This window comes from Saccopteryx leptura, chromosome 4, assembly GCF_036850995.1.
Source record: "Saccopteryx leptura isolate mSacLep1 chromosome 4, mSacLep1_pri_phased_curated, whole genome shotgun sequence".
Taxonomy (NCBI): domain Eukaryota; kingdom Metazoa; phylum Chordata; class Mammalia; order Chiroptera; family Emballonuridae; genus Saccopteryx; species Saccopteryx leptura.
Genome location: NC_089506.1, coordinates 150,465,819 through 150,493,426, shown reverse-complemented (window position 1 = coordinate 150,493,426; position 27,608 = coordinate 150,465,819). Strand labels below are relative to the sequence as shown.

The 27,608-nt window shown below is 37.8% G+C and overlaps 2 protein-coding genes across 8 annotated transcripts in view; both read left to right on the top strand.

Annotated features, from left to right (window-relative positions):
• The window catches only part of ARB2A (ARB2 cotranscriptional regulator A), a 483,251-nt gene that overhangs the window by 335,206 nt on the left and 120,437 nt on the right, over positions 1-27,608 (top strand). The window lies entirely within an intron of this gene.
• Positions 1,759-26,497, top strand: POU5F2 (POU domain class 5, transcription factor 2). The gene is given in 9 exon segments (XM_066381968.1): positions 1,759-1,831; positions 1,834-1,927; positions 1,929-2,064; positions 2,066-2,142; positions 2,144-2,352; positions 2,355-2,428; positions 2,789-2,911; positions 24,713-24,782; positions 26,304-26,497. Coding segments are annotated over 9 exon segments (1,050 nt in total).

Below are 27,608 nucleotides of genomic sequence, written 5' to 3'. Positions count from 1 at the left end.
TCAGGCACTAGAGTGGCTCTGATTGCAGCAGAGTGACGCCCCAAGATGGGCAGAGCATCGCCCCCTGGTGGGCGTGCCAGGTGGATCCCGGTCAGGCACATGCGGGAGTCTGTCTGACTGCCTCCCCATTTCCAACTTCAGAAAAAAAATTAATTAAAAAAAAAGAATCTTCTGAGTCTTAAAGGTTCAAGGATTTTCGGAATGATACACTAGCAGTGGTTTTACTTTACAATCACCGCTAGCATTTGCACACAATGCTAGGGTCAGAAGGTCCTTCATGGGTTTATGGCCTGGCAGCTTCTTCTCCTCTGCAGTGATGAAAGTCCTCTGGGGCATTTTTTTTCTAAACAATCCTGTTTTGTCACAGTTGAACACTTGTTGGGGAATGTAGCCTTCCTTTGCGAGAAGCACAGAAAAGCGTGCAATGTACTCCTCAGCTGCCTTATCGTCAGCACTCGCAGCTTCACCATGTCTCACCAATGAGTGGATGCCAGATCTCTTCTTGAAATTTTTAAACCATCCGTGACTTGCCTTAAACATATCTTCTGCTGCCTCTTTTGAGGTTGATGGTTCTTCTTCAAGTCACCATAAATAATATGTGCCTTTTGGCATATATCCGTCACTGTATCTCCTGCCAGCTCTTTCTCTTTACCCACACCAACAGAAGCTTCTCCATTTCTTTATGGATATTTGTCTTTAATTGGGACAGAATTCACTGGATTTGCATTTTTGATGGCATCCTTTTGTTTAAGGATGGTACAAATTGTAGATGTATTGAGGTCGTACAGCCTTGCCAGTTCAGTCACTCATACACCACGCTCATGTTTTTCTATTATTTCTTGCTTTACTTCTATCGACATCATTCTCTTCTTCTTCTCACCACTGTCCTTTACACTCACTTTCTTCGACCCTATGATAGCACACAAAAAAAGTTAGTAAAAAATGCAAAAATGATGCAAGAACGAGTACAGTGCACGAGATTTGACTTGATTCTGTGGGTAACAGAAAGAACGAGATGCTGGTGGTGTGCTGCGGATACTGGACCCGTGCACCAACGCGCCAACTAGTGGCAGCTTCCCGAATCACGACTCATATCTCAGAAATTCGCTCGGATCTCAAACAAAAATAAGGACCGAGCCGCAGCTCATATCTTAAAAAAAAAAATTGTATGTTGGTCTGCTGGTATCTCAAGGTACCACACTGTACCTAGGTTCCCTTCAGGGACAGGTTGGAGGCATTGACTAAGGGATCCCAGAGCAGCTTAGAGGTGCAAAACCCAAGAAAGAGACTTGTACCTCAGAGGGAGTTGGAAGCAAAGTTTAGGTTAGAGGACTTACTTCCTTAACCCTGGAGACCAAGGAATTAGCCAGTGGTTCTACCAGATTTCCCCACCACTGCAAGTACTCTTGGCCCGTTTCTCTTGCGTGCACTGCCATTTCCGCCCTCTGAGGGGCGGGGCTCGAGGGCGAGGCAGGTGGCTGTTCTGAAGCCCCGAGAGGTATCAGTTCCTACCAGAATTCCTGCTCCCTGTGTTTTACCCATGGAGGGCCACAGCCCTCAGACCTGTCCCCTCAGCCAATTAGTGGTGGGGGCGGGCCTATAGGGCCAATGCTAGTGCCTGCTGACACTGATTTGGTTGAGCTCTGAGACGGCCCCTCGCAGCCTGATTGTCCAGCCCGGGATCCAGATAGGGGTCTGCCAGGGCCCTGATGGGGGGAGGGGTGCGCCTGTCCTCCACCATGCAAATTATTGGGCAGGATGGTGCCATGCGAGGTCGGAGCTGGCCAGGCGGGGCCATCGTTCCAGAGCCCCTCTGAAAGCACCTTCCACGGGTCCTCCTTGTCCTGCAGTTCATCCCAAGATTGTCGCTGCCTGAGGATGTCTCGGCCATAGAGAAAGAGATGGAGCAACAGGCCAAGGAGCTGAGACAGGATTACCCGTGGATACTCACAGGCCTATGTGGGGTTTGCAGTGGGCGCTCTATTTGGAAAGATGCTTAGCCAAACGACCATCTGCCACTTGGAGACCCAGCAGCGTAGCCTCGCCAACATGTGGAAGCTGGCTACCACTGCTGAAAATGTGACTGGAAGAAGTGGACACCAAGAACCTTCTGGACTTATACTGAATGGAGATGATCCTGCAACAGGAGACGGGCAAGCAGGGAAAGACGCATCGGAAAAAACCTAGAGCAACTCTTCCTGCAGTGTCCGAAGCCCATACCCCAGCAAATGAGCCACATAGCTGGGCAGCTACGGCTGCAGACAGACCTGGTCCAAGTTTGGTTCTATAACTGGAGCAAGATTGGCAGTCTGCCACCTAATGCTTTCTCCCCACTGGAGGCGGTGGGGGTTGCCAGGCCCCTTTCCCAGGGGGAACAGTGAGCTTTCCTTTATCAGCAGGCCTCTATTTTGTTCCCCCCAACAATGCGGTACCTTACTTTACACCAGGGGTCAGGAACCAATGGCTTGCGAGCCAGATGTGGCTCTTTTGATGGCTGCATCTGGCTCGCAGACAAATCTTTAATAAAAATAATAATAACATTAAAAATATAAAACATTCTCATGTATTACAATTCATTCATTTCCTACCGCTCCTGTTCATGGTTGCGGGTGGCTGGAGCCAATCACAGCTGTCCTCCGGGACAACACCAAATTTTTATTGGATAATTCGGAACATACACGGGTCGTTGTATGGCTCTCACGGAATTACATTTTAAAATATGTGGCGTTCATGGCTCTCTCAGCCAAAAAGGTTCCCGACCCCTGCTTTACACGTTTGTGTTCCTCAGCCCCTGTCCCTGAGGCAGGCACCCTCCTCTCTGTCCCGAGCACCAGTCTGGGGCTCCCCAGGCTTTCCAACTGAGGAACCTGATTTTCTGGGGAGAGCTAAGCTGGGGAAACGGATTCCTGGGGTTCGTGTCAGGAGTTTAAGGATTTAGTTCTCCGTTCACTAAGTTAAGAGTACGCATGTAGGGGGTTGAGTGGGAGTAATTTAAGAAAATTTAGGAAGGGAAGTTGAAGTTTATTGCTGTTTTATGTTTTTGTTGTTTTTATTACTTAACACGGGTTTTAAAGTACATTACAATATGTAGATGGTTTGGAGACTTTGTTTCCTTTTTGTTAATTGAAAATTATGTCTCTTATTCCTTGTGGTTATCAAGAAACATGGTTTAATTTTTATAAACATGATATTGAGTAAAAAAAACTCGTCAGAAATTTTTCACTCATTCAATATACTGTTTTTATCAAAAACAAGCAGAACTTCAGGATGTTAGTTACCCTCAGCGGGAGGTCTGATGATGAAATAGGAGGCGAACACAGAGCCTACCCAGAGTCCTTGCAGAAACACACATTTTCTTGTTCTCCCCTTCTTGAAAGATAAGGGTTTTTTTCTAATTCATATTTTCATTTAGAGTGCTCCAGCTTTAAGTGTGGGTCTCAATTCAACTCTTCACCTTCTGTAGTCCACCAGGTTTATCTCCTGTCCGGCTGCAGTCATTGTATTTTTAAACCCCTTTGTTTCTGAGATTGGCACACTGGACAGCAGTAGCTCAGCTCCATCTTGCTTTTGTGGTTTTCAACTCCATTGCTTTATTCCCTGGGAATTTTGCTTACTTTCTTCTGAGCTCATAAGCTTTTTAGAGTGTACTTGTGATAGTTATCCAGCATTGCCTGGTGGCTTTTCTTTTCTTTTTTTTTTATTTTTATTTATTTTAATTTATTGTGCTTACGTAGAATCTAGTGTTGCCTCGAATGCATCCCCCCACCCCCATATTCCCCTCAACATCTCCTTTGTCCCCCTCTTAATAGCACCCTCTCCCCTTCCCTTCAGGTTTATCCCATTCTGTCATCCCCTTTCCCTCTGTCCTCTTTTCCTCTGGTCCCTTTGATCCCTCCTCTGTCTCAATTCCATTCCTCAGTTCACATTGTTCATTGGATTCCTCAAATGAGTGAGGTCATATGATATTTTTCTTTTTCTGCCTGGCTTATTTCACTTAACATAATAGTTTCCAGATCCATCCATGTTGTTGCAAAAGGTAAGTTTTCTTCTTTTTCATGGCCCCATAGTATTCCATTGTGTATATCTACCACTGCTTTTTTTTTATGCAATTATTTTTATTTATTTATTTTTTTTAAATAATTTTATTTTTAATGGGGCGACATCAATAAATCAGGATACATATATTCAAAGATAACAACTCCACGTTATCTTGTCGTTCACTTATGTTGCATACCCATCACCCAAAGTCAGATTGTCCTCTGTCACCTTCCATCTAGTTTTCTTTTGCCCCTCCCCCTCCCCCTTTCCCTCTCCCTCTCCCACCTCCCCCCGTAACCACCACACTCTTATTAATGTCTCTTAGTTTCACTTTTATGTCCCACCTACGTATGGAATAATGCAGTTCCTGGTTTTTTCTGATTTACTTATTTCACTTCGTATAATGTTATCAAGATCCCACCATTTTGCTGTAAATGATCCAATGTCATCATTTCTTATGGCTGAGGAGTATTCCATAGTGTATATGTGCCACATCTTTTTTATCCAGTCATCTATTGATGGGCTTTTTGGTTGTTTCCATGTCCTGGCCACTGTGAACAATGCTGCAATGAATATGGGGCTGCATGTGTCTTTAGGTATCAATGTTTCTGAGTTTTTGGGGTATATACCCAGTAGAGGGATTGCTGGGTCATAAGGTAATTCTATTTTCAGTTTTTTGAGGAACCACCATACTTTCTTCCATAATGGTTGTACTACTTTACATTCCCACCAACAGTGTATGAGGGTTCCTTTTTCTCCACAGCCTCTCCAACATTTGTTATTACCTGTCTTGTTAATAATAGCTAATCTAACAGGTGTGAGGTGGTATCTCATTGCAGTTTTGATTTTCATTTCTCTAATAACTAATGAAGATGAGCATCTTTGCATATATCTGTTGGCCATTTGTATTTCTTCCTGGGAGAAGTGTCTGTTCATGTCCTCTTCCCATATTTTAATTGGATTGTTTGTTTGTTTGTTGTTGAGTTTTATGAGTTCTTTGTATATTTTGGATATTAGGCCCTTATCTGAGCTGTTGTTTGAAAATATCATTTCCCATTTAGTTGGCTGTCTGTTTATTTTGTTATCAGTTTCTCTTGCTGAGCAAAAACTTCTTAGTCTGATGTAGTCCCATTCATTAATTTTTGCCTTCACTTCTCTTGCCATTGGAGTCAAATTCATAAAAGGCTCTTTAAAACCCAGGTCCATGAGTTTAGTACCTATGTCTTCTTCTATGCACTTAATTGTTTCAGGTCTTATGTTTAGATCTTTGATCCATTTTGAGTTAATTTTAGTACAGGGGGACAGACTGTAGTCCAGTTTCATTCTTTTGCATGTGACTTTCCAGTTTTCCCAGCACCATTTATTGAAGAGGCTTTCTTTTCTCCATTATGTGTTCTTGGCCCCTTGATCAAAAATTATTTGACTATATATATGTGGTTTTATTTCTGGGTTTTCTATTCTGTTCCATTGGTCTGAGTGTCTATTTTTCTGCCAATACCATGCTGTTTTGATTGTCGTGGCCCTATAATATAGTTTGAAGTCGTCAGGTATTGTAATGCCTCCAGCTTCATTCTTTTTCTTTAGGATTGCTTTGGCTATTCGGGGTTTTTTATAGTTCCATATAAATCTGATGATTTTTTGCTCCATTTCTTTAAAAAATGTCATTGGAATTTTGATGTGAATTGCATTAAATTTGTATATTGCTTTGGGTAAAATGGCCATCTTGATTATATTTATTCTTCCTAACCAAGAACAAGGTATATTCTTCCATCTCATTATATCTTTTTCGATTTCCCTTAACAATGGTTTATAGTTTTCATTATATAAGTCCTTTACATTCTTTGTTATGTTTATTTCTAAGTATTTTATTTTTGTTGTTGTTGCAATCGTGAAGGGGATTGTTCTTTTGAGTTCGTTCTCAAATGTTTCATTGTTGGCATATAGAAAGGCTATTGACTTCTGTATGTTAATTTTGTATCCTGCGACCTTACTGTATTGGCTTCTTGTTTCTAGTAGTCTTTTTGTGGATTCTTTGGGATTTTCGATGTATAGGATCATATCATCTGCAAAAAGTGATACCTTTACTTCTTCTTTTCCGATATGGATGCCTTTTATTTCTTTGTCTTGTCTGATTGCTCTGGCTAGAACCTCTAGTACCACATTAAATAAGAGTGGAGAGAGTGGACAACCCTGTCTTGTTCCTGATTTAAGGGGAAAGCCTTCAGTTTAGTGCCATTTAATATGATGTGAGCAGATCGTTTATCATATATGGCCTTTATCATGTTGAGATATTTTCCTTCTATACTCATTTTGTTGAGAGTCTTAAACATAAAATTGTGTTGTATTTTATCGAAAGCCTTTTCTGCGTCTATTGATAAGATCATGTGGTTTTTGTTCTTTGTTTTGTTGATATGGTGTATTACATTAACCGTTTTACATATGTTGAACCATCCTTGAGATTCTGGGATGAATCCCACTTGATCATGATGTATTATCTTTTTAATATGTTGTTGTATTCGATTTGCTAGTATTTTGTTTAGTATTTTAGCATCTGTATTCATTAGAGATATTGGTCTGTAGTTTTCTTTTTTTGTGCAGTCCTTGCCTGGTTTTGGTTTGAGGGTTATGTTGGCCTCATAAAATGTGTTTGGAAGTATTGCTTCTTCTTCAATTTTTTGGAAGACTTTCAGTAGAATAGGAACCAAGTCTTCCTTGAATGTTTGATAAAATTTGCTGGTATAGCCATCAGGGCCTGGACTTTTATTTTGGGGGAGGTTTTTTAATGGTTTTTTCTATTTCTTCTCTACTGATAGGCCTGTTTAGGCTTTCTGCTTCTTCTTGACTCAGTCTAGGAAGGTTGTATTGTTCTAGGAATTTATCCATTTCTTCTAGGTTGTTGAATTTAGTGGCATAAAGTTTTTCATAGTATTCTACAATAATTCTTTGTATATCTACGGTGTCTGTGGTGATTTCTCCTCTTTCATTTTGGATTTTGTTTATATGAGTCCTTTCTCTTTTTTCCTTGGTAAGTCTTGCCAAGGGTTTGTCAATTTTGTTGATCTTTTCAAAGAACCAGCTCCTTGTTCTATCAATTTTTTCTATAGTTTTTCTGTTCTCTATTTCATTTATTTCTGCTCTGATTTTTATTATCTCCTTTCTTCGGCTGGTTTTGGGTTGTCTTTGTTCTTTTTCTAGTTCCTTAAGGTGTGAAGTTAAGTGGTTCACTTGGGCTCTCTCTTGTTTGTTCATATATGCCTGAAGTGATATGAACTTCCCTCTTATCACTGCTTTTGATGCATCCCATAGATTCTGATATGTCGTATTGTCATTTTCATTTGTCTGTATATATCTTTTGATCTCTGCACTTATTTCTTCTTTGACCCATTCATTTTTTAAAAGTATGTTGTTTAGTTTCCACATTTTTGTGGGATTTTTTTCCTCCTTTTTGCAGTTGAATTCTAGTTTCAAGGCTTTATGATCAGAAAATATGCTTGGTACAACTTCGATTTTTCTGAATTTGCTGATGTTGTTTTTGTGGCCCAACATATGGTCAGTTCTTGAGAATGATCCATGTACACTGGAGAAAAATGTATACTCAGTCACTTTGGGATGAAATGTCCTGTAGATGTCTATCATATCCAGGTGCTCTAGTGTCTAGTTTAAGGCCACTATATCTTTGTTGATTCTCTGTTTGGATGACCGATCTAGAGCCGTCAGTGGTATATTGAGGTCTCCAAGTATGATTGTATTTTTGTCAGTTTTTGTTTTAAGGTCAATAAGTAGCTGTCTTATATATTTTGGTGCTCCTTGGTTTGGTGCATATATATTAAGAATTGTTATGTCTTCTTGATTCAGTGTCCCCTTAGCCATTATGAAATGGCCATTTTTATCTCTGAGTACTTTTGCTGTCTTGTAGTCAGCATTATCAGATATGAGTATTGCTACGCCTGCTTTTTTTTGGATGTTATTTGCTTGGAGTATTGTTTTCCAGCCTTTCACTTTGAATTTGTTTTTATCCTTGTTACTTAGATGAGTTTCCTGTAGGCAGCATACAGTTGGATTTTTTTTTTAATCCATTCTGCTACTCTGTGCCTTTTTATTGGTGAGTTTAATCCGTTTACATTTATTGTAATTATTGACACTTGTGAGTTCACTATTGCCGTTTTATATATTGCTTTCTGTTAGTTTTGTGTCTTGTTTGATCCTTCTCTTTTGTTTTTCTATCTTTTGTTTTTATTTGTTTGTATTCCATACATCTTTCCTCTGTTGATATCTTTTTTATCTCATGTGCTTCTGTGGTGGTTTTTTCAATGGTGGTTACCTTTAAGTAATGAAAAGGGTTCCTACCCTGTTCATTGTAGTGCACTATTTTGTGAGTATGTACCCCTGCTTTTTAATCCACTCGTCCACTGACGGACACTTTGGGCTGTTTCCAGATCTTCGCTATTGTGAACAATGCTGCCATAAACATGGGGGAGCATTTCTCCTTTTGAAACAGCGCTACGGTTTCTTGGGTTATATTTCTAAAAGTGGAATATCTAGGCCAAAAGATTTTTAATATTTTGAGGAATCTCCATACTGTTTTCCACAGTGGCTGCACCAGTCTGCATTCCCACCAGCAGTGCAGAAGGGTTCCCTTTTCTTCACATCCTCGCCAGCACTTATTCTGTGTTGTTTTGTTGATGAGCGCCATTCTGACTGGTGTGAGGTGATATCTCATTGTGGTTTTAATTTGCATTTCTCTAATGATTAGTGATGTTGAGCACTTTTTCATATGCTTATTGGCCATCTGTATGTCCTCTTTGGAGAAGTGTCTATTCATTTCTTTTGCCCATTTTTTGATTGGATTGTTTGTTTTCCTGGTGTTGAGTTTTACAAGTTCTTTATAAATTTTGGTTATTTAACCCTTATCAGACGTATTGTCGAATATGTTCTCCCATTGTGTAGTTTGTCTTTTTATTCTGTTCCTGTTGTCTTAGCTGTGCAAAAGCTTTTTACTTTGATATAGACCCATTTGTTTATCCCGTCTTTTATTTTATTTGCCTGTGGAGATAATTCAGCAAAGATATTGCTACAATAGATGTCGGTGAGCTTACTGCCTATGTTTTCTAATAAGATGCTTATGATTTCACGGCTTACATTTAAGTCTTTTATCCATTTTGAGTTTATTTTTGTGAATGGTGGAAGTTGCTGGTCTAGTTTAATTTTTTTGCAGGTAGCTGTCCAATTTTCCCAACAGCATTTGTTGAAGAGGCTGACTTTACTCCATTGTATGCTCTTACCTCCTTTGTCAAATATCAGTTGTCCATAATGGTGTGGGTTTATTTCTGGGTTCTCTGTTCTGTTCCATTGATCTATATGCCTGTTCTTATGCCAGTACCAGGCTGTTTTGAGTACAATGGCCTTGTAGTATAACTTGGTATCAGGAAGTGTGATACCTCCCACTTTATTCTTCCTTTTCAAGATTGCTGAGGCTATTCGTGGGGTTTTTTTGGTTCCGTATAAATTTTTTAAAATATGTGTTCTATATCTTTGAAGTATGTCACTGGTATTTTAATTGGTATTACATTGAATTTATAAATTACTTTGGGTAATATAGGCATTTTAATGATGTTTATTCTTCCTAACCATGAGCACGCTATATGCTTCCATTTGTTTGTATCTTCCTTCATTTCTTTTATCAATGTTTTATAATTTTCCTAGTACAAGTCTTTAATCTCCTTGGTTAAATTTACTCCTAGGTACTTTATTTTTTTGGTTGCAATAGTTAAGGGGATTGGTTTTTTTTATTTCTCTTGCTGACAGTTCATTGTTGGTGTATAAATATGCCTCTGATTTCTGAGTATTAATTTTATATCCTGCCACCTTGCTGAATTGATTTATCAGGTCCAATAGTTTTTTAACTGAGACTTTAGGGTTTTCTATATATAATATCATATCATCTGCAAGTAATGATAGTTTTACTTCTTCTTTTCCAATTTGGATACCTTTTATTTCTTCTTCTTGTCTGATTGCTGTGGCTAGGACTTCCAGAACTATGTTGAATAAGAGTGGTGAAAGGGGACAGCCATGCCTTGTTCCTGATCTTAAGGGGATTGCTTTTAATTTTTGCCCATTGAGTATGATGTTGGCTGTGGGTTTGTCATTGATGGCCTTTATCATGTTGAGGTATGTTCCCTATATTCCCACTTTGCTGAGAGTTTTTGTTATAAATGGTTGCTGGATTTTTTTTTTGAAAGAGACAGAGAGAGGGATAGATAGGGACAGACAGACAGGAACGGAGAGAAATGAGAAGCATCAGTCATCAGTTTTTCTTTGCAACACCTTAGTTGTTCCTTGATTGCTTTCTGTATGTGCCATGACCATGGGGCTACAGCAGACCGAGTAACCCTTTGCTCAAGCCATCAACCTTGGGTTCAAGCTGGTGAACTTTTGCTCAAACCAGATGAGCCCACGCTCAAGCTGGCTACCTCAGGGTCTCAAACCTGGGTCCTCCGCATCCCAGTCCCACGCTCTGTCCACTGTGCCACTCCCTGTCAGGCTGGGTGCTGGATTTTATCAAATGCTTTTTCTGCATCTATTGAAATTATCATGTGTTTTTTCTCCTTCCTTTTGTTTATGTGATGAATCACATTGATTGATTTGCGAATATTGTACTAGCCTTGCCTCCCCAAAATAAATCCCACTTAATCATGGTATATGATTTTTTTTAATATATTGCTGGATCCTGTTTGCTAATATTTTGTTGAGGATTTTAGCATCTAAATTCATCAGGGATATTGATGTAATATATATAATTTTCTTTCTTTATGTTGTCTTTGCCTGGTTTTAGAATCAGAATAATGTTCAACTCATAAAAGGAGCTTAGAAGTCTTCCTTCTTCTTGTATTTTTTGAAATACTTTGATAGAGGATAGGAGTTACTTCTTCCTTGAATATTTGGTAGAATTCACTTCTGAAGCCATCTGGCCCTGGGCTTTTGTTTGTTGGGAGTTTTTTGAAAACTGTTTCGATCTCATTTGTTTGTAATCGGTCTGTTTAGGTTTTCTAATTCTTCCAGATTGATTTTGAAAAGATTATATGTTTCAAGAAATTTTTCCATTTCATATAGGTTGTCTAATTTTTTGCATGCAGTTCTTCATAATATTTTCTTACAGTCCTTTGTATTTGCTGTGTCAGTTGTTACTTCTCCATTCTCATTTCTAATTTTATTTATTTGAGTCCTCTCTCTTTTTTTCTTGGTGAGTCTGGCTAAAGTTTCATCGATCTTTGTTTACCTTTTCAAAGAACCAGTTCTGGTTTTATTTATCCTCTGTATTGTTTCTTTAGCCTCTATGTCATTTGTTTATGCTCTGATCTTTATTATTTCTTTCCTTCTACTACATTTGGGCTTTACTTGCTGTTCTTTTTCTAGTTCTTTTAGATGCAGAGTTAAATTGTTTCTTTGAGCTTTTTCTAGCTTCTTAAGGTATTTCTGTAATGCTATGAACTTCCCTCAGTAGTGCTTTTGCTATGTCCCATAAATTTTGAGTTGTTGTATGCTCATTGTCATTCGTTTCTAGGAATTTTTTTATTTCTTCTTTGATCTCATTCTTAATCCATTCATTATTTAATAACATGCTATTTAGTTTCCAAGTGTTTCAGTATTTTTCAGTATTTCTGTTGTGGTTGATTTCTAGTTTCATGCCATTGTGATCAGAGAAAATGTTTGATATGATTCAATCTTCTTAAATTTGTTGAGACCGTTTTTGTGCCCTAACATGTGGTCTATTCTAGAGAATGTACCATGAGCACTTGAAAAGAATTATATTCTACTTCTTTAGGGTGAAAGGTTCTGTAGATATCTATTAATATTAAATCGAGTTGATCTAGTGTATCCTTTAAGTCTGCTGTTTCTTTGTTAATTTTCTTTCTTGAGGATCTATCTAGTGATGTTAGTGGGGTATTGAAATCCCCTACTATTATAGTATTGCTGTTGATCTCATCCTTTATAGTCATCAAAGTCTGTTTTATATATTTAGGTGGTCCTATATTAGGTGCATAGATATTTATAATGGTTTTATTTTCCTGTTGGATTACTCCCTTTATCATTATTTATTGACCTTCTTTATCTCTTACTATATTCTTTGTTTTAAAGTCCATTTTGTCTGATATAAGTATTGCTACCCCAGCTTTTTTTTCATTCCATTTGCATGAAATTTTTTTTCATCCTTTACCTTCAGTTTATGTGCATCTTTTGTTTTGAGGTGTGTCTCTTGCAGACAGCATATGTATAGGTCCTGTTTTCTTATCTACGCAGCTACCCTACGTCTTTTGATCAGATCATTTAATCCATTTATAGTCTCCTGTGAAGTTGGTCCTTTCCAGCCTTCTACTTCTACATTGGTCAGTTTGGGTCATCATAAACTAAACGAATACCATTCAGCCCTCTGTGTTTTCACATCTGGTGCCACATACCTCCACATGATATTTATTGTTTTGTAATTATCACTATCATATCTGAGTTTATATGTTCTTTTGCTTAATAATCTTGTCAGGTTTTTTGTTCTCTTCTTTTCTTTCTTAATCAGTCTTACAAAGAAGTCATCGATAGGTATTTTCAAAAAAGCTTTTTGGTTTTTATTGTTTACTACAGTTTTTATTTCCTATCTAATTAATTTAGATTTTATTTCTATTAATTTGATTTTACACATTTCCTGTTTTATTGCAGTGTATATAATTTTTCCTGTTCTCAGTGTCTGAAGGTAGAGCACTGATACACATAGGTTAGTGAAAACAGAACGGAACTTCAGTTGCTTGGCCCCAGATTTGATAGGTGATGAATGACTTAATCTTTCTTGGGCTATCCCACTAAAAGTCACACCGCACCAACCCCATTCCTTTCTTTTCTTACACAGCACTTCTGGAAAGTCGTGGAAGGGAAATGTCTTTGTAGAGGGTCAGGCAGTGCTTATTGCCAGGCCATGATTAATGATTGTGATTGTTATATGAACATGCAGCTCTGTTAGGAGGCTCTGACCTAGCCCACTCCTTGAATTCTTCAGCCCTTGCAGGTTTGGGGAAATGGTATCGGCTCTCTATGGCAGGAGCCACTCCCAGGGTTTGCCTCTACAGCTGTGCAGCGGCAGCATTCCCACAGCTGTTGCGCCTCTGCTCGGACGAGACCTGCTATGTGTCACCAGTCAGCATTCACATAATTTCAAATGAATTTTTTCATCACTGGTACTCTTGACTGTGAAAGAGAAAATGTTAGACCTTGGGGAAGCCTTAATATTTAAAATATTTTAGAATTTTAAGAGATTTAAGATTGATGGGTAGAAATCTTAATGATAAAATCTCTCAAACCTACCTGACCAGGCAGTTGTGCAGTGGATAGAGTGTCAGACGGGGACATGGAGGACCCAGGTTTGAAACTCCGAGGTTGCCAGCTTGAGCATGGGATCTTCTGGTTTGAGCAAAGCTCACCAGCTTGAGCTCAAGGTCGCTGGCTTGAACAAGGGATCACTCAGTCTGCTGTAGCCCCCCAGTCAAGGCGCATATGAGAAAGCAATCAATGAACAACTAAGGTGCCTCAATGAAGAATTGATGCTTTACATCTCTCTCTTTTCCTGTCTGTCTGCCCCTTTCTGTCCCTCTCTCTCTGTCTCACACACACACACACACATACCCCCCCCACACACACACAAATAAAAAGATCACTCAAAACTGAGAAGGAGCCACCCTTAGGCCTGGAAGAAACTCGAGTGTGGTGTCGCTGGTTAACAGTGTCAGATGTACAGAGACAAACATAAGAAATCGAGTAAGATCTGTCGTTTCACTAACAACAGTGCCCTGGGACCTTTAGTAACAACAGTTTCATTGAGTAGTCAGTCCACAGTCTTCATATTGGTGGATTTCCCCCACCTCAATTAAAAACATAAATTTTAATCACTTGTTCAATAGGATTTTTACCATGATTCTGAAAATGGTTTTTTTTAATCAAAAGTTTCTTTTATTCCGTTTTCTTTAGACAAGGCAGGTATTTATTGTTAACTTGAAAACAACAAACCCCTTTATAGTGTAAGCAGAATAGTGTGTTTTTACAACTTATATTCATTTTCTTTAAAGCTGATGATGATAGCCTTTATCACATTTTTGAAAGGTACCATGACTCTCTGTAGATCTGCAATTTCAGAATTTATGAAACACCTTCCCTTTGGCCACCTTACTTTCAAGAGTTTTTCATTGAAACCTTACCTGTCTACTAGGTCATTCCTAGTGTTCTGAATTTTCTGGATGTCTTTAGCTCATTATACTGTAAAGGACCTGAATCACTTCTTACATAAACATAAGTCTTTCATACTCAGACTAGATAAATACTATATTATATATTAAGAAATGCCTTTATTTTTCTTATACTTTTATCAACCCTTGGCACTTTCAGTAGAATCCTATAATAGACAACAATTTCTCCTTTCTCTGCTAGTTTTCCTATCTATTGTCTAAGAAACCTTGATGTGTTAGGATATCCTCAGTTATTCCAAAATACCATCTTGCTCTTGAATTAGCATCTAACTGTTTTTTATAGTTTTATTTTTTAAAATATGTATACTGTACATCTTTGTTTATTATACTAAAACTGTGTTATGGGAATTTATTTTTCAGAAAAGCCATTTTTGTTTATGGCTTTCACCTAGAAGTATCCTGCTTACTAAAGTGTATGTATAGTTTCCTTGGCAGAATATATTCATGATGAATTATTTTTAGAGTGCAAAATTGTATTATCCAAGTAGAACACTGTTTTTAAAGTGAAAACTACAATGCCATTCCAATAAAATTCTAGTTGAAGATGGGAGTGTTACATGAGAAAGTGATTCTAAACTGGAAGAATAAAACCTGGGAAAATAAGAACAGACACAGACAACAGTATGGTGATTACAAGAGGGAAAGGAGGATTAATGATGGAAAGAGATTTTGGATAATGAGTGCACAATGCAGTATGCAGTATTATAGAATTGTTCACTTGAAACCTTTATAGTTTTATTAACCAGAGTCACCAATAGCAGTTAAATTAGGGAAAAAAAAGATCCTACCTCCAAATAAGGTCATCTTTTGGAGTACTGGGGATTAGGACTTGAACATACAGATTTTTGTGGGGAAACAATTTTGTTCATAATACCAGCCTAATTAAATTTTAGGTTCAATTATTTGTTAATATATTCATTGAATAAATATTGAGTACCCTATATAACAGGTTCTGAGGTTCAGAAGTGAGCAAAAATAGGCTAACCCTGATCCTCAGGGAGCTTAAACTATGGTGAAGTCTTTATTTTAAACAAATAAACACAGACTCTTTAGTAAGCAGCAATAAAGACTGTAGGTTTCGGGGGGGGGGGTCTTTATTTAGATTTACAAGTACATGTTCCCCTGTTACAATATGTAAGTATTGCCTCTGATAACATCAATTGTTATCAAATATTCTAAACCAGAAGGACCTGCAAAGAGCATATGGTCCTATAGCCAAGGCATAGTTCGGGAGATAGGCATTTCTTGGTTCAAATCCCAGCTCAATAACCTACTTTCTCTGTTACTTTGAATGAGTTACTTTTTTCAGCCTCAGTTTTTCATCAGTAAAATGTGTCTAGCAATCCACAGAGTCATTGAGTTTTATTTTTGTTTTATTTTTTTATTTTATTTTTACAGAGACAGAAAGAGAGTCAGAGAGAGAGATAGGGACAGATAGAAAGACAGACAGGAACGGAAAGAGATGAGAAGCATCAATCATCAGTTTTTCGTTGCATCAATCATCAATTTTTCGTTGCGACACCTTAGTTGTTTATTGATTGCTTTCTTATATGTGCCTTGTCAATGGGCCTTCAGCAGACTGAGTAATCCCTTGCTCAAGCCAGTGACCCTGGTGTCAAGCTGGTGAGCTTTGCTCAAACCAGATGAGCCGCACTCAAGGTGGCGACCTCCGGGTCTCGAACCTGGGTCCTCCGCATCCCAGTCCAACGCTCTATCCACTGTGCCACCACCTGGTCAGGCGAGTCAGAGAGTTTTTAAAAGGATAAAATTAGGTAATATGGAAAGAAACCCTAGGACTTCCCTTTTATACAGTAGGCACTCAGTGATTTTTCTCTCCATTGTATTTCTACTGTACATTGTCTGTATCTTATTTATACCAAACAAATCACTTTTACATCTCTGTAAACTTTCATATAGTATGTGTTTTATGTTTGATTGTCAAAACTGAAGAAATGAAAGAACGGAGAAAGTAGTCTCAGTTGGTAGAAAACTTTCTGTCTGACATTGGGGAATGACTTTTAGAATTAGAATAATTGGAAGAAAGGTAGAAAGTCCCTTTTCTTAGCTGTCAAATGACAACCAGGTAGGGGAACATATGATGAAGTATTTAGGTAAAGATTTTTGAAAACCCATACAGCACTATAAAATTGAAAGGAATTATCTCTGAAGTTATTTCTAGCCTATAATCATTGTATGAGTCTCATGCATAAGAACAAAACAATGCACCACAGATTGACTATGGAGGCTACAAGGATACAGATTATAGGAAAGGAGGATACAGAGTAGGATGACATTGGTCCTCATTACTGTGACTCTTGGTTAATCTTTTCTTTCTGATCTGCTGTGGTCTCAGTTGTCTCCCAAATGCAAACTCAATTCTAGCTTTATGCATATTATTTCTTCACTGAATGCCCACACATCCCAACTTTTATGTCCAAAGCCTAATATATTAGTTTACTAGGGCTGCCATTCCAAAGTACCACAGATTGGGTTGCTTAAGAACAGAAATATTTCATCTCCAAGTTTTGGAGACTCACAAGATCAGATGTGGACAGTGTTGGTTCTTATTGAGGGCTTTGAGGGGAGGATGTGTTCCAAGCCTCTCTCCTTGGTTTGTAGATGGCAGTCTTCTATTGTTTCTTTACGTTGTCTTTCCTCTGTGCATGTCTCTGTGTCCAAATTTCCCTCTTTAATAAAGACACTAGTCATAGAAGAGTAGGGCCCACCCTAATGACCTTATTGTAACTTGATTATCTATGTCAAGACCCACTCTACAAACAAGGTCACATTGCAATGTACTGGGAAGTTAGGACTTCAGCATATACATTGAGCAGTGGGGAGACACCATTCATTCCATAAAACCTCTTGCTCCTGATGGAGACAAAAGATAGTTGTATATTGGGGAGTGGGGGGTGGGAGGGGCAGATGCAGGAAGGCAGAGAGACTTGATTATTTTTTGTACAAATGAGTTAATTTATGCAAAGAAGGTGGTATGATGGAAAGGAAAACATATTTGCCACAGAGTCAGACAGCCCCCAATCTGCATCCTGTCTCTAGACCACTCACGTAGACATTGTCACCACTCCAGCGCCCCCCAGGAAAATTTCAATAAAAATAACATTTTCCGCCTGACCTGTGGTGGCGCAGTGGGATAAAGCATCGACCTGGAACACTGAGGTTGCCGGTTCGAAACCTTGGGCTTGCCTGGTCAAGGCACATATGGGAGTTGATGCTTCCTGCTCCTCCCCCTTCTCTCTCTCTCTCTCTCTCTCTCTCTCTCTCTCTCAAAAAAAAAAAATAACATTTTCCCCTCATAACCAATAAATGTTATAGGCTGAAGAATTACAGTGCCTACTTACTCTATTTATTTTAGGAGTAGAACAATTGAACTTTCATCAGTGCAATTGAGAGACATTATCTTAGGAAGAAAATATTAGATATTTTGATAAAGATATGATTCTTATTTTCCCCAGAAAAACTGATATATAGAACTATTGAGAAAGCCCTGTCACTTTCTACTAAGTGTTGTTAGCCAGTAATTTCATTCAGCTAATGTAATAGGACAGTCAAGTGACTTGCCTTTAATTCACTGTAATTGTGTTGTTTTTGTGAAAAGCAGACCTGAAGCAGCTAATAGCAAGTGTTTAGACACTGATTGTTTTCATAAGTAGTTTTTAAGAATATTGCTAAACGTAAGTAGACACCAAGTATGTTTTCTTAGTGTATGAAATGTAAATAATTTTTTCTGTAATAAGTGTAAGGTCGGTGGATAATGGGAAAGGTCAGACCCGCAAACTTTGGCTAGGACCACCTACAACCAAGCGCGCCAAAAGGAACCCTTTGGAAAAAAGCGACTGTCTGCCAGCCAGTGGGATTTCACCACGTCATATTAGCTCGACCACCCTAGGGACCCTTTAAATATCTCCCATGCGGGTCACTCCCTGCGACTTCCCTGGCCTCCATCTTTTTCGGGACCAGGGAACCTCGTCAGGCGGGATGCACTCTGTACTCAATAAAGCCTTTTACTATTCCACACTTTGTGGCTCTGGCCCCTTCCTTCCTTCTCGGCGGCGAAAAATGCCTTACAATAAGTAATTAAATACATGCACATATTATAAAATATGACCTCATTCTAGACACCCATTTTTGGCACCAGTCTGCTCACTCAGTGTGTGGTACCTACAGACTTACCATACAAAGCTTGCAGTGTGGTTCCTTGCTCTTCCTGAAAAGGCGTCACACCCACACTGCGGGGAGAAAAGAAGGTTTGCTTCTTTGATGACAAAGCATTCAAGTAGTTCGTCTAAAGCCATAAATTTTTGTCTTCTGGGCCAAGAAATTTTAAGTAAAATACTTACAAAAATGTTATGCTTTTAAATGAGAAGTGAAAGAATCTTTATCCTTTTTATTTGCGTTTCCAGAAATGGCACAGTTTATAAAAAAATGGTATCATTTTTATTTTTAAACTGAGTTTCTTGCATTAGTCAGTAAACAATTTATTTGGTGAACATCCTCTGAGCACATATATATACCATGTGAACATTTAGGAAACAGAAGGTGCTTGAATTTGTGAGATTTAAATATTTTCTCACAGTTGATCCAGTGATACTTTAGCTGAAATAAAACCACACATAAATGAAATACCACTTTCTACTAAAAAGCAAGTATAGATTTTCTATCATTATTTTAATGAGGACAGTAATGATTTCATTTATTCAGTGGAGCATCTTATAAATCTTTAGCATGTTTACCTCCATATGCATTTATTGATTCACCCATAAAACTCCACCTGTGCTAAACACAACTATGCATATATATTTAATTATATTATCTGATTATACATATTTTCATACTGGTAATATTCATACAGATGTTATTAAATTTTAAAAGTGTAAAGAGAGCAGTGGTTTGGTATCTTGTTCTTCAAAAATATGCATATATATACTAATATTCACATTTTAAATACATTATGCAAAATATGAGCAATGTAAATCAAAAGTAATCCACCGGATCATGGTGGGCAAGAGGGTGATGCCCAGTAGAACAGCTCTTGGCCATCTCCCAGACCTCCTTGCTGTGGCTCAAACCAACTCCTCCTGTTTGTTCCTCCAGATTTCACATCCTCACATTCTAATAAGCAGTAGCATTATATCTCTACTTCCTCACTTATGGACTATCTATAAGCACTTGTTAAGAGCTAGGCCCTGAAGATTCTGACTTAAAGAACACATAGGTTAGATAGAAGAGAGAAGTGAGAGACCAGGGATCGCGGCACCAAGTGGCCAGTGTTACAGACTGGACAGAAGAACAATACAGAGGAAGGAGCGCATGACTGAGGAATTTCTGGGAACATTCTTAAGAGCAAGAACAACTTGAGCTAAGACTTGAAAGATAACTGGGAGTTTTTAAGGGTGTGAGAAGAGAGAGAGGCGATACAAAAAGTCAAAAATAGGAGGAAAAGTGAAAGGAGTTTGTTTTGAGTGAAAATCTAGCCTGTGATTAGTTACTGCCATTGATTGTTAAATGTAGTGGTTAAAATCCTGACAGCCATAGCAAAAATAATCCCGTAGTTCTCAGTTTGTGAACCTAATTGCATAAGTTTTACAAAGTACATGAGGAGATATATTTTCTTATTAAATTCAAAGATGAATATATCAATCTTAGGGAAACGTTGAACAACACAATAGATAATGAAGTTGTATTACTTTTGTTGATGTTCTTACATCATTAAGGCACATTTAAGGCACAAAATCATTCTTCGTGTGGCTGGTTCTTATATTGATATATGACAAAGAGCCTAAGTCTTAATTTAAAGATCTAAGGTTCTGAGGGCTGTTCTTCCAGGGATTATGCCAGTGATATCATACTGGTATCAAGCTTCCTTCCTGATAGTTTGCCTGGGCACTAGTAATCAGCAAATCTATGATATTGTTGGCTAGCATATCCACTGGCCTCTTCTCGAGAGTCAATTGTGTCCACCAGGCTTTTGATAAAAAGTTGTCAATAAGTTTCTTGAAGTTTATCACAGTATCATAAACCCTGAGAAGGGTTTGGTAACTGAAACTAGACATCTTAAGTAGTAGCCTAGTTGCCTTTGTTAGCAAAAACAATGTCTGGTTAGAAACCCTGTTGACTGTCATGGAATATAGTCATAGTGTCTCTGCCGACAGCTCATGATAATGGAGATGAATTGATATCAATATATTTGTATACCAAACAAGTGTCTTAAGATAAATAATTAATCTGTTTTATTCTCATGTGAAATAAAGATAACAAAAATAGTCCTGTACAGAGTCATTCTAAGAACAACAGCAAAACAAAAAACTTCATAAGGATTATTGAAAATTACTTAGAAAGGCATAAAGAATAGTGCAGTGCTTAATAATTATTTTTTTTAATTGAAAACCTATACTCTTTTAGTTGTTAAGTACAATGTTGCTTCTATCCAAGAATATTTAAATGCTTTAACAATATGGCATTCCTCGCAGAACTTCTAAAATGAGTTCTTAGTATCAATGTAGAATTTGAAGATTAAGTTTTTTTCCCCAAGCATGCAAGCTCACCAGTGTCAAAAGCCATCAAAAGCATGAGCCTTGACACGCATGCTTTGTCTTTAATTACTGAGTGACACTTTTTAGCATAAGTTATTTCAGCATACAAATTTTGTTTTGAAGGCAGGCCAAAAAGTCTGTTAGGATCCAGCATTGATAGATCTATTTCTTATTAATATATTATTACTTCTGAAAATCCCCAAAGAATGTATAATGAAACAGTTGTTAGGTGAATACTTTTGAGAAGTCTTCATAAGGAAGCAGATTCTTGTTTGATGCACTTTAGTGGCAGCTGCCTTGCAGACCTTTAGTACCAACAGAGAATAACCAGAAGGTACACAGTCCAGCAATCTAAGGTTTCTAAAAGTCAACTGTTTGGGGATTTAATAAGGATATTTAGGAAGTGGAAGAGATAGGTAATTATTGTGAGAAAACTGAGACTTTTTACTGGAGTTCTTTATAAATCAACTTGAGGTGGAATACAGCTCATACAAATCAGAATGCCAGGTAAGATTTATTTTCCTGTCAGCTCTTAAAGTGGTTTACATGTTACAGTTTTTGAAAGTTCATTCTGGAAAAGCATTTATTGTCCAATGACTTCTGCTTTCTTACTCAAGAGAAATAGCTTTACCTAGCTCAGTTATTTGTGAGTGGGTTGTTTACATAGGGCACTATGTACAACGAAACCATGATCTTAAGCTAGCTTGCCCTTGTTTTCTATCACTTACATGGATAACCCAGAAACTTCTTGCCTTTAAAAACACATTAACAATAAAAAATGCCACCACTATAGTTATTTTACAGATTCAAAGATGCATGCATGAATATCATTTTCACAGTTTTAAAAGTTCAAAAAAGAGTAGAATAGTGTGACCAAGCGGTGGCTTGGATGCTGAGGACCCAGGTTCAGAACCCTGAGGTCACTAGCTTGAGAGCCAGCTCATCCACTTAAGCACGGGCTCACCAGCTTGAGCATGGGATCATAAACATGACCCTATGGTCTCTGCCTTGACTAAAAGCCCAAGGTTGCTGACTTGAGCCCAAGGTCGCTGGCTTGAGCATGGGGTCACTGGCTCAGCTGGAGCCCCCCTGGTCAAGGCACACATGAGAAAGCAATCAATGAACAACTAAGGTGCTGCAACTATGAGTCGATGCTTCCCATCTCTCCCTTCCTGCCTGCCTGTCCGTCTCTCTGTTTGTCTCTCTCTCTCTTGCACACGCACACTTACAGAAAAAATAGTAGAATGCAATCTGCCCTTTGCGATTACTATGTTAGTACAGACTTTCTTCATTGTAAGTTATATAAGTCCAATTCAAGCTACTAACAAAAGAAGTAATTTACTGATTTGTGTAAATGGAAAAACCCAGGAGTAGAGCTACTAGTACTACTCGATACTAGGCCTCAAACTGTCATCAAGACTCTCCCTCCATCTCCTCCTTTCCTTTTCCTTGCTACTGGCATCATTTTTTCTTTCTTGCAGATAGGGCTTTCTTCACACAGACCAGGAGGGTAGCTACAAGCAGCTGCAGCATCTTCTATTCAGTGTTGTCCCACAGAAAAAGCTTTAGCATCTGGATGAAAATCTTAGTGAGAACTCTGGCCCTACTTGGTACTGTGATGATCCCTAGGCCAGCCCAGTCTATGAGGAGGTTGGGCTGGAGCATGGCAGTGCATTGGTAGACCAGCAAGGCCTGTGAGGTGAAGAGGAGTGCTTCCTCAGGGAGAAGTTTGGGTTATGTCCACCACCACAGTTGTTCTTGTATCAGTTTCTCTGGTTTTTTGGAAACTTAATGTACATGCCACAAACAAATGCTTACGTTATCTGATACAGAGAGAACAGGAAATGTGGGGTAAAAAAATACAAGATCCTACATTTTAAACACTTGAACTGATTCTGAAATGCATCTAAATGATTCCACAGTGACGTGTCATTTTTGCTGTGTTTACTGATTACTGCACACAGCCTGAGTGAGGCCCACCAGGTGAAAGCCTGTGCCCAGTAGTATTTGTTCTAGTCAGTACTTTCCAGTGGGGTGGTGCTCACTCATTTACCACCTACATCCTGAGAGAGCTTAATAGCATCTGTACCATAGACCAGTTTTACCATTTCAAGATACACAAACTTAGTCCACTAGTCCACTGGTCTTCATATTAATCCTACTTTATCTATTGGTACAACCAAATGAATCTTTTCAAGAGAGAGCTGCTCTTACTTTGGGGATATTTTTTCCAGTATTTATTTCTCTCTTGATCATACTTGCATTTGTATCTATCTTTCAATACTTAATAGTAGATTGTAAAAATCTGTTTTTATAGGATTTCTTTGGAATTGGCAAGGTCCTAAACTTAAGGCAAAAATGTTCTTCAACTCTCCCAGATAAATATATTATGCTTTACTTCTTTGAAATTACAATGAAAAATTAAAATCCAGGATCTATTTTGTTATTTATAAATTATTTATCTAATCAAAATAATATAGGTTCTTACCATCTGTTTTTGTTCTTTTCCTCAGTTTTAGTTTTCTATTTCTTATTTCCCTAATTAATTTTTTGTATATAATCTTGTTATCTACCTTCAATCCTTGGTGGGACAAAGTAGGGACATTAGTTAATCAATAAATTAGTCAAGCAAACTGATATCACTAATGTATCAGCTGTTCTTCCTCTTCTTCTGTCCTCAGAGAAGATAGAAAATATATAGTCAATATCCTCTCAGTGTTTTATATACAGTAAAGTTATTTGATTTCACCCAGTGACTATATTTCAGTTTCGGATTGCTCTCACAAGAACACCTTATTCATTAAATATATTGATAGACAAGTCAATTTATTATAAAACAGTATATTTCATTGATTACAAGACGCAATTTTAACTACCTAAAGTTTGAATATATTTTACAATCAGCATGATAAGAAAGCATTATGTCATAGCTTAATTGGCAATGTTTTTTTCTTAGAAAGTAATGATGAATCTGAAAATCAATGGCATTTTGGATTTGATGACACTTAGTACTCTAATTATCTGTCTTCATTTTCCCAAAGAGTTTCATTTAAATCAAAATTTTGTTGATCAACATCTTTTAAGAACAAAATGTTTTGTTCATTGATTTCCTTTTGTAACATTAATAGTTACTCTCTATTGTGTTTATTTTATATGTTTGAAATTTTGTTATTGTATTTCTTAACTCAGAGCACACATATATTAACAAAACTTCACCCATCATTTTCACAGTTCTTTGACAAGGGTGTCATTTAGATATTAGTAATTTATTTTTAAGATGTGGAGGTAATTTTATATGTTTCATTCAAAGCAGAAACAATGTGATATTGAGAACCTGCAACTGTTATATGTAAGACTATTTACATTAATCTCGATAATTCAGTATGACTCTCTTGCTTTAAATCTCTTTGGTATGTTTCTGTTCTGATTTAGTGCCTGGTTTAAAGATTAATGTTACAGAGTAATTTACTGCAACCTCACAGATGGTATTTGAATCTTCGTAAATGGGCTTGGAATCTCTGCACAATCCATATAATGTTAGGTTAACATCAATGTAAATGTTGAACTTAAAACAGTTCTAAAAGACCATGATAGAAATTTTATTATCCCTTTCTAAAGACTATAAATTTTGAGGGAATTTCATGGGCTAAGTATTTTTACTTCACTTGCATGATTAAGGTATAACTAGCTCCTTATATTTATATTTGAAATCACCAGTCCCTCTATATTAAAAATAAACATAAAAAATAAATTACCTTGTTTTAAACTATTCTAAAGTTCTAGTCACAGGAGAAGTTACTGTTCTTATTTTTACAGCTTCCTATATGAAATGCTTTATAGAATCCACAAACACACATTGCTTTTAGTGTCTTTCCTTTGATGTCCATAAAAGACCCTTTCAAAACTGGAGGTAAGTGCTCCTAATGTGTACAACAGAATTTAGCTGAAAGTTATTTGAAACTGGTAGATATAACCTTTCTCTACGTGTCTTTTGCGGGAATAACTGGTCCCAACAATACCAGTTAAGCTGTAATTAGTGTAACTAACAACTAATACGAAAGAGCAGACTAGAGGTCATTTTTAAGAATTTAAAGGTATTAACAGGTTAAGGTTGTAGGGCATCCTATCCCCTGGTTTAATCTGTTGCCCTAGCTGGCGAGATTTGTTGAAGTCATCAGTGCCCTCTAACCCCAAGGTGTTGCTCTCTCATAATTTATTGGTCACATGCCAAGTTCCTCTTTCCTGTCTAGTGAGATGACTTTGGAAATGGCATTCATTTTAAAGTTTGCATTATAAATGCCTGCAGATTTTCAACCCTTTAGTGTAGGTAAAGGATTACAGATTAATTAGCTCCAATATTCTTGTCCTCCCAGCCTTAAACTGTGCTGAAATGATCACTTTTGTTACACTACAGAATATGATTTTTTGAATGCATTTAACATGTATTATAAAAGGAATGCTTAAATTCTAACAATTAAATCAGATATTGTGTAACTGATTCTAACACATACTGAATATTCCACTTTTTATGGGCTACTTCTTCAAATTTAATTGCCCACCAGTGGCTTTTGTTTATATTTACAGTCAACTTTAATGAACTTAAAGGATAAGAATTTAATAGAGAAATACCGTTTGTTTCCATGAGATATAGTTAACCTCCTCTTCCAGTGTCAGCCTTTGGAGGCTTCATCATCTCATTATGTGACACCAACACATACACAAGAAGAATGCCATAGAACTTTAACCATTCTTTTCCCTTTCCCATTAAAGCTATGCCTATAAAGTTGTTCCTATAGTTCCTTTTCTACCTAGAAATGCTACAAAGATGTTTTTTCTTTTAAATCAGTAGGGAGCAAGATAGCAGTACCATTAAGAAAGTCAAAAGGAAACTTTTCCCTTTTAACTTTCTTACTACCTTGGGTTGAACTATCAACACTATCATATGTATTATAGAAATTTTTAACTATTTGTTATTTACCATGTTCCCCATGTATAAAACGCACCCTTTTTTGAAAAATTTGAAGTCTAAAAACTGGGTGCATCTTATACAGTGGTTGTAGTTTTTTTACTTGCATTTCCACTTTTTCACACGTGTTGTCTTTGCGCTCATTGCTTCACACTTGTTACTGGTATGTTACTATAGGTTACTTTTTGTCACATTCAACCCAGAAATGGCTCAGAAATGATTTTTGTACAGTGCTGAATTCAAGTTAAAAGTGATCCAGTTTGCACCTGACCTGCGGTGGCACATTGAGGAAAAGTGTCGACCTGGAACACTGAGGTCACCGGTTGGAAACCCAGGCTTCCCTGGTCAAGGCACATATGGGAGTTGATGCTTTCTGCTCCTCCCTCCCTTCACTCTCTGTCTCCTCTCTCTAAAATGAATAAACAAAACCTTAAAAAAAAATAATAATAATAATTTTTTTTAAAGTGATCCGGTTTGCAAAAGTGAATGGAACTCGTGCCGCTAAACATAAGTTTGGTCCTCCTCCAACTGAGAAGTCAACCCAAGACTGGCTACAAGAAGAAGAAACCCTACTGAAAACGCCATGGCAGAAGAAGACCATGAGAGGCAAGTCAGCAAAATGGCCTGATTTAGAGAGGGAATTGAAGGGTACGGATTGAAGAGCAAGGGCAATTGGAATTCCTGTGTCCACAAAGATGGTTCATCATAAGGCAAGAAGAATTGCTGATGAAAAATAAGTTACTGATTTCAAAGGAGGACACAATTGATGCTTCAGGTTTATGAAATGGAATGGACTAAGCATGTGTACACTCACCAGACTTGCCCAAAAGATGCCTAAAAACTATGAGCAGAAGGTCCTTGAATATCTTCTTTTCATCATTCAGTGTTGGAAGACACATCAGTTTGAGTTGGGACAGATTGCAAATATGGATGAAGTACCACTTCAGTTTGATGTGCCAAGTAACAGAACTGTTGATAAGAAGGGGGTGAAAACTGTAACTGTGAAGATAAGTGGACATGAAAAGAGCCATTATACAGTTGTTCTAGCTTGTTGTGCCGATGGAACAAAGCTGCCTCCTATGCTGATTTTCAAATGCAAAACAATGCCAAAAGAAGACATTCCTTGAGGAGTGATTGTCCATGTTCATGACAAGGATTGGATGGATCAGGGTGGGAAGAAGATCTGGTTGAGAAAGTTTGAAGGAGACCAGGTGGGCTCTTATACAAGCCTGCCTGATTGGTGCTTGATCAGTTCAGGGCAAGAAACAAAACTTGCCATCATTCCTGGAGGCTTGGCATCCTAACTCCAACCACTTGATGTCAGCATTAACAAACCCTTCAAAGCTGCCATGAGAGACGAATGGAACCAATGGATGAAGTCTTCTGGGGACAATTTGACACCAGCAGGAAGAGTGAAGAAACCAACTATAGAAGTTAGTACCTGGGTGAAAAGATCCTGGGATAATATGAAGATTGAGATCATTGTCAAGTCATTTAAGAAGTGTGGCATTTCAAATGCCACAGGTGGAACTGAGGATGAGGCAATATCTGAAGACACAGATGAGATCAAGCTAATGGATGGGAGTTTTGACTGTGATGAGGAGTTGTATGAATTTTATGATGAATAGAACTTGATTTCAGTAACTTTATGTAATACATTTTTTTTCAAATTTCAGGCCCCCAAATTAAGATGTGTCTTATACATGGAGCATCTTATACATGGGGAAATATGGTATTATCCCTCAAGTAAGCTGGGGCAAGTTGTAATAG